Genomic DNA, 5876 nt, shown 5'->3' with positions numbered 1-5876 from the left:
CGTTAGTACACTTTCAAATATTATTCCGGAATTTTCCTTATATGTCTGCATGTTTGAACATTTCCTCGCTGAATGAGCATAAATTGGTAACGTATGATTAGAATAATATGCTAATAACGTTCTAAAGTAAAATCGGACGCAAATAGGATTAATTTAATTGTAAATCAGAATGGTGCAAGAAGTAGCATTTTTCTTTAATTTGTCTCCTTTATCTTGATGTTTGGGTTCTCCTCTTTTGCCTCTTTTGTAAACAATTCATGCCATGAGTTGCTCAAAATAATATTGAAACAGAAATAAAAATTAAAACTTTTCCTCCAAACGGTTTTTTTCCGTGTTGACTAGAAGGATGTGTAAATTTTTAGTAAATTCTTTGGTAAAGTATGATTTTTTGACATTATTGGTTGCATGAAGTTTAATTAATTCCATTCGACTTAATTTCCGTTATGTTCCGATGCTTTCCGAACTTAAAAAATTAGGAATTCGATTTTTTTGAATGATCTTCACAAATCGATTGTTTTTGGAAATCTATCGTAATCGGTTAACCTCGGGTTAACCGATCGATGTTCAAAGGACAACAGTGGCAAATAATGTCATCAAAGCAAAAATAGAATAATTAGCAATACGCTATCCACACTTTTATTAAATTCTTAAAAAAATATCTTTCCCACCCTCTACTACTTTTTTTTCTTGCAGGGATAACCACAACGATTATTTATACAGTTATCGATTCTGTAATGACTATCGATATCGGTAATACTCGCGCTGTCAGATTCATTGAAACTATCGATAGTTTGTGCAGCCCTGCACAATTTGTCAGAACAACGAGGGGAGAGCAACCTTCACCTTCATTTCACCTTCAGTGAATAAAAAAGTTCTGTTAGCTCCAGTGATCTTTCTCACTTCCGTGGAAGAATATCGCAGAAATTCCTCATCTTCTCAGCCTCATTGCCATTTCACCTGTTGTACGGTCAATCCATCAACTGTGAGTATCTCATCTTTTTGTGAAAATTTATTGATTTTCCTCCATATCGACTTGCCCCGTTTTGAGCAGCCGGAAAGGCAGAGGTGAAAAACCTCCGTGTGAATTTTGTTTTTACTCCCAAAATTATTGCTTCACATTCCACTAAAATTGCTTGAAAAATAGAATAATTGAGCTATTAGATAGGTGTAGGTAGAATTACTCAACGTAGCGCTACATTGGGTAACCTTGAAAGGTCTCCTCTCCAGGCTAACCTCACCCCATTTTGAGCACATCCGGGGACTTCAGATGCATTATTTGTATTTTATTTTCTCTATTTTCTAGTTTTTCCATTAAAAATTTAATTTAAGTAAATTTTGTGATATATTTCTCATAATTAAAAGCGAATTAGACTTGTTTTATAAATTATTTTTGCATGGAAAATTCCTACAGAGAAATTATGTCACCTTTAGCTTAAAAATTAATTACTTAATTTCTTTGAATAATTTTAAATTAATAGCATTCAACGTCAATTTATTGTCTTGTGAAAAATTGGGATGGGTCTCAATTCCTTTTTTTGAGTGAAAGTTTTATTGACGTTTCGATTCTTATAGGGCCTTCATCAGGTCATCTAATCATTACAATTTATTCAGTTTTGCGTTATTACTCAGAATTTGTCACTCTCAGAGAGTTAATTTGATGAGATTTTTTTTTAATTTGTAATAGATCGCTTTTATTGAGAATCTTCCAATATGGGGGATTTCATCCCCAGCACCAACAAGAACACCCTTCATCCTCTTCCTCATAGTGTTGAACACCAACCACTGAAGCTCGAACTGCTTCGTAAATGACTAATTGAATATTCCGTTGTGCCTTTGCGGAACACTCAATGAAGACATTTGCTTTTATCCTCCTGCTAAGAGCTTGACCTTCCTCCGTTGTTACCGAATGAGCATTCCTTGCATCCTCTTTGGTACCCACCAAGACAATTGGGACATTTTGTTGTGATTTTCTGAGTTCCGGAATCCATTTGAGTTCAATATTATCGAAGGATGTACGCTCGGGAATTGAGTAGCACAGCAGGAAAGCATTTGCCTAAATAAAATCCATTTTCGTTAAAATCCTTTTGACTGATGAGATGAGTAATGAAACTACATATTTACCCGTTTGTAGAACTGTTGGCGAATTTTATCAAAATCCTCCTGACCAGCTGTATCGTACAGTTTCACAAAGTACAAAATATTATCCACAGTCAATTCAAATTCCTCCTTTTCGTAGCTTTGGTTATCAAAGAGAGAGAGAAAATCTTTTAGGTATTTCTTAGAAAGATCATGATACTTAAATTGGAATTGATTAGAAGTTTATCTTACATTGTTGCCTGATAGTCCTCCTTGAAGGATCCATCGGTGTAGGCAAAGAGGAGAGATGTTTTACCAACTTGTCCATCACCAACTACCACAATATGCTTCACATTTTCCCCAAAGGACATTTTTTTTCTTTTTTGAAAATTTTCTGTGAATTCCAAGAATCACAGGCAACAAGTTGTACGAACTTTCAGTGACTAACATGTCTCCCAATAAAATTCAACCAGATAGAGCCTCATATCTTATCACAAACCATCTCTTTCTCACCATACTTTTGTCTCGCTCTCGAGTTATTGATAACAATGGAAAATACAGTCTCTTAAATAATCCAAATTCAATTTTCTTGTGTTAAATAATTTCTCGGGCATATAAGTAGGTAATTCAAGTGAGAAAGATTTCTGAGTGAAAATACACTATCAGACTGTTCCAAGAGGTGTTTATCTGGATGAAAATCTTCGTATTATTCGTTGTTATTAGGTAGTGTGGGAAGGGGATGGTTTACGACCTATAGCACTAAAAACTATAACCCGAACGCAATCCACCCGTAACAATTAGGATTACCTATTTGTTAAGATTCAGATTGTTCGAAGAGAATTTGATTATTCGTCAAGATTCAGACTATACGTCAAGAATATTCAGAATCTATTTTTTTGTATTTTCAAAATCCAAAATGGCCGCCCTCCGCCATTTTGAAATATCGTCAACTAGTTCTTTTAAAGCTAAATGTCTGAAGTTTTAGTATGTTGTAGAGTTCAGTGAGACATTTATATCGATAACTCATATTTGAAAATCGGTCAAGCCGTTTAGCAAATATGACGACTTAAGGCTCCAACAGATGGACGAGAAATTCCTCGTGCGGTGCGGCGCGGCGAGGTTTTCGGCCAATCAGAAGCGAGAGATTGCTCACAGACTCTCACCGCACCGTACGAGAACGTTTTTCGGCCAATCAGAAGCGACGAAGGGCCACGAAATCCTCGCCGCACTGCACCGCACGAGGAATTTCTCGTCCATCTGTTGGAGCCTTTAAAGCAAAAAGTGTTGATCGATTTTGACCATCTTGGTATCAAATGAAAGGTTTCAAGAAGCCCTAAAACTGCCTAGAACATTCCAAGTTCCAACAATGACCGTAAGGGTGAATTCACAGCTCAATACCGCAAGTTCCACGGCCTTATAATACCGTGAAGAGCTTTGAGCTTTGAAAACTTTGAAAGTTTTGCATTTTTTAATCTCTTCTAACGCATTCATTTTTCGTATTGCGCCTTCTCCCTCTCTCGTAAACGACACTCGAGCGACATCAGAACTCTAGCGCTAGATGGGTATTTCTTCCTCGCCCATTTATGTCCAGAACGCTTAATTGCACAATCCTGGCCACTATTTCTCCTCATTCCTGTTCCGGGAATGGGATGAACATTGCCGGATGAGTGCTTCCTGCCTCGAGATTATCACAATTTGGCCACAACTCTACATCCCGATGATGGGGATGCTGATGAAAAATGTTGGTATTTCTGCCGGATTTGTGATCATCCTCATTGGTAATGATGGGATGACCTCCGGATTGAGGAAGTCATCCCAGGATTACCAAGTACAGGAAAATTAGGGGAGGCTGGGGCAAAAAAATTTATTTTTCGCCAGTTTTGTGGTCACTCCTTATTGGTAATGATGGAGTGACCTCCGGATTGAGGAAGTCATCCCAGGATTACCAAGTACTGGAAAATTAGGGGAGGCTGGGGCAAAAAAATTTATTTTTCGCCGGAATTGTGGTCACTCCTTATTGGTAATGATGGGATGACCTCCGGATTGAGGAAGTCATCCCAGGATTACCAAGTACTGGAAAAATAGGGGAGGCTGGGGCAAAAAAATTTATTTTTCGCCAGTTTTGTGGTCACTCCTTATTGGTAATGATGGAGTGACCTCCGGATTGAGGAAGTCATCCCAGGATTACCAAGTACTGGAAAATTAGGGGAGGCTGGGGCAAAAAATTTTATTTTTCGCCAGTTTTGTGGTCACTCCTCATAAGTAATGATGGGATGACCTCCGGATTGAGGAAGTCATCCCAGGATTACCAAGTACTGGAAAAATAGGGGAGGCTGGAGCAAAAATTTTTATTTTTCGCCAGTTTTGTGGTCACTCCTCATAAGTAATGATGGAGTGACCTCCGGATTGAGGAAGTCATCCCAGGATTACCAAGTACTGGAAAAATAGGGGAGGCTGGGGCAAAAATTTTTATTTTTCGTCAGTTTTGTGGTCACTCCTCATAAGTAATGATGGAGTGACCTCCGGATTGTGGAAGTCATCCCAGGAATATCATATTCTGGAAAATTAGGGGAGGCTGGGGCAAAAAATTTTATTTTTCGCCAGTTTTGTGGTCACTCCTCATAAGTAATGATGGGATGACCTCCGGATTGAGGAAGTCATCCCAGGATTACCAAGTACTGGAAAAATAGGGGAGACTGGGGCAAAAAAATTTATTTTTCGCCAGTTTTGTGGTCACTCCTTATTGGTAATGATGGAGTGACCTCCGGATTGAGGAAGTCATCCCAGGATTACCAAGTACTGGAAAATTAGGGGAGGCTGGGGCAAAAAAATTTATTTTTCGTCAGTTTTGTGGTCACTCCTTATTGGTAATGATGGAGTGACCTCCGGATTGAGGAAGTCATCCCAGGATTACCAAGTACTGGAAAATTAGGGGAGGCTGGGGCAAAAAAATTTATTTTTCGTCAGTTTTGTGGTCACTCCTCATAAGTAATGATGGAGTGACCTCCGGATTGAGGAAGTCATCCCAGGATTACCAAGTACTGGAAAATTAGGGGAGGCTGGGGCAAAAAAATTTATTTTTCGTCAGTTTTGTGGTCACTCCTCATAAGTAATGATGGAGTGACCTCCGGATTGTGGAAGTCATCCCAGGAATATCATATTCTGGAAAATTAGGGGAGGCTGGGGCAAAAAATTTTATTTTTCGCCAGTTTTGTGGTCACTCCTCATAAGTAATGATGGGATGACCTCCGGATTGAGGAAGTCATCCCAGGATTACCAAGTACTGGAAAAATAGGGGAGGCTGGAGCAAAAATTTTTATTTTTCGCCAGTTTTGTGGTCACTCCTCATAAGTAATGATGGAGTGACCTCCGGATTGAGGAAGTCATCCCAGGATTACCAAGTACTGGAAAAATAGGGGAGGCTGGGGCAAAAATTTTTATTTTTCGTCAGTTTTGTGGTCACTCCTCATAAGTAATGATGGAGTGACCTCCGGATTGTGGAAGTCATCCCAGGAATATCATATTCTGGAAAATTAGGGGAGGCTGGGGCAAAAAATTTTATTTTTCGCCAGTTTTGTGGTCACTCCTCATAAGTAATGATGGGATGACCTCCGGATTGAGGAAGTCATCCCAGGATTACCAAGTACTGGAAAAATAGGGGAGACTGGGGCAAAAATTTTTATTTTTCGCCAGTTTTGTGGTCACTCCTCATAAGTAATGATGGAGTGACCTCCGGATTGAGGAAGTCATCCCAGGATTACCAAGTACTGGAAAAATAGGGGAGGCTGGGGCAAAAATTT

The 5876-nt window shown here is 39.0% G+C and overlaps 2 protein-coding genes across 2 annotated transcripts in view; one reads left to right on the top strand and one right to left on the bottom strand.

Moving 5' to 3' along the window:
* Positions 1-689: 689 nt before the first annotated feature.
* The window catches only part of LOC129791915 (enolase), a 12621-nt gene continuing 7434 nt past the window's right edge, over positions 690-5876 (top strand). The window contains exon 1 of the mRNA XM_055830539.1: positions 690-982. The gene's annotated coding sequence lies outside the window, so the exon portion shown is untranslated. The remainder of the gene's footprint in view (positions 983-5876) is intronic.
* LOC129791986 (ras-like GTP-binding protein RhoL) lies at positions 1664-2518 on the bottom strand. The gene is made up of 3 exons (XM_055830685.1): positions 2329-2518; positions 2122-2236; positions 1664-2053 (listed from the first exon to the last, which is right to left on the bottom strand). Exons 1-3 carry the CDS (start codon positions 2445-2447, stop codon positions 1721-1723), a joined length of 567 nt encoding a protein of 188 aa, XP_055686660.1. The 5' UTR covers positions 2448-2518; the 3' UTR covers positions 1664-1720.

The sequence above is a fragment of the Lutzomyia longipalpis genome, chromosome 3, assembly GCF_024334085.1.
Source record: "Lutzomyia longipalpis isolate SR_M1_2022 chromosome 3, ASM2433408v1".
NCBI lineage: Eukaryota > Metazoa > Arthropoda > Insecta > Diptera > Psychodidae > Lutzomyia > Lutzomyia longipalpis.
Note: the sequence above shows the minus strand (reverse complement) of the source record. Positions and strands in the feature narration are given on the sequence as shown.

Bases quoted from the DNA above. Each gene is read 5' to 3' on its own strand.
- LOC129791986 (XM_055830685.1), bottom strand. From the start codon at position 2,447: ATGTCCTTTGGGGAAAATGTGAAGCATATTGTGGTAGTTGGTGATGGA. The intron at 2,237-2,328 runs GTAAGATAAACT...TGATAACCAAAG, and splicing joins GAGGACTATCAGGCAACAAT to CTACGAAAAGGAGGAATTTG. The intron at 2,054-2,121 runs GTAAATATGTAG...GATTTTATTTAG, and splicing joins GCCAACAGTTCTACAAACGG to GCAAATGCTTTCCTGCTGTG.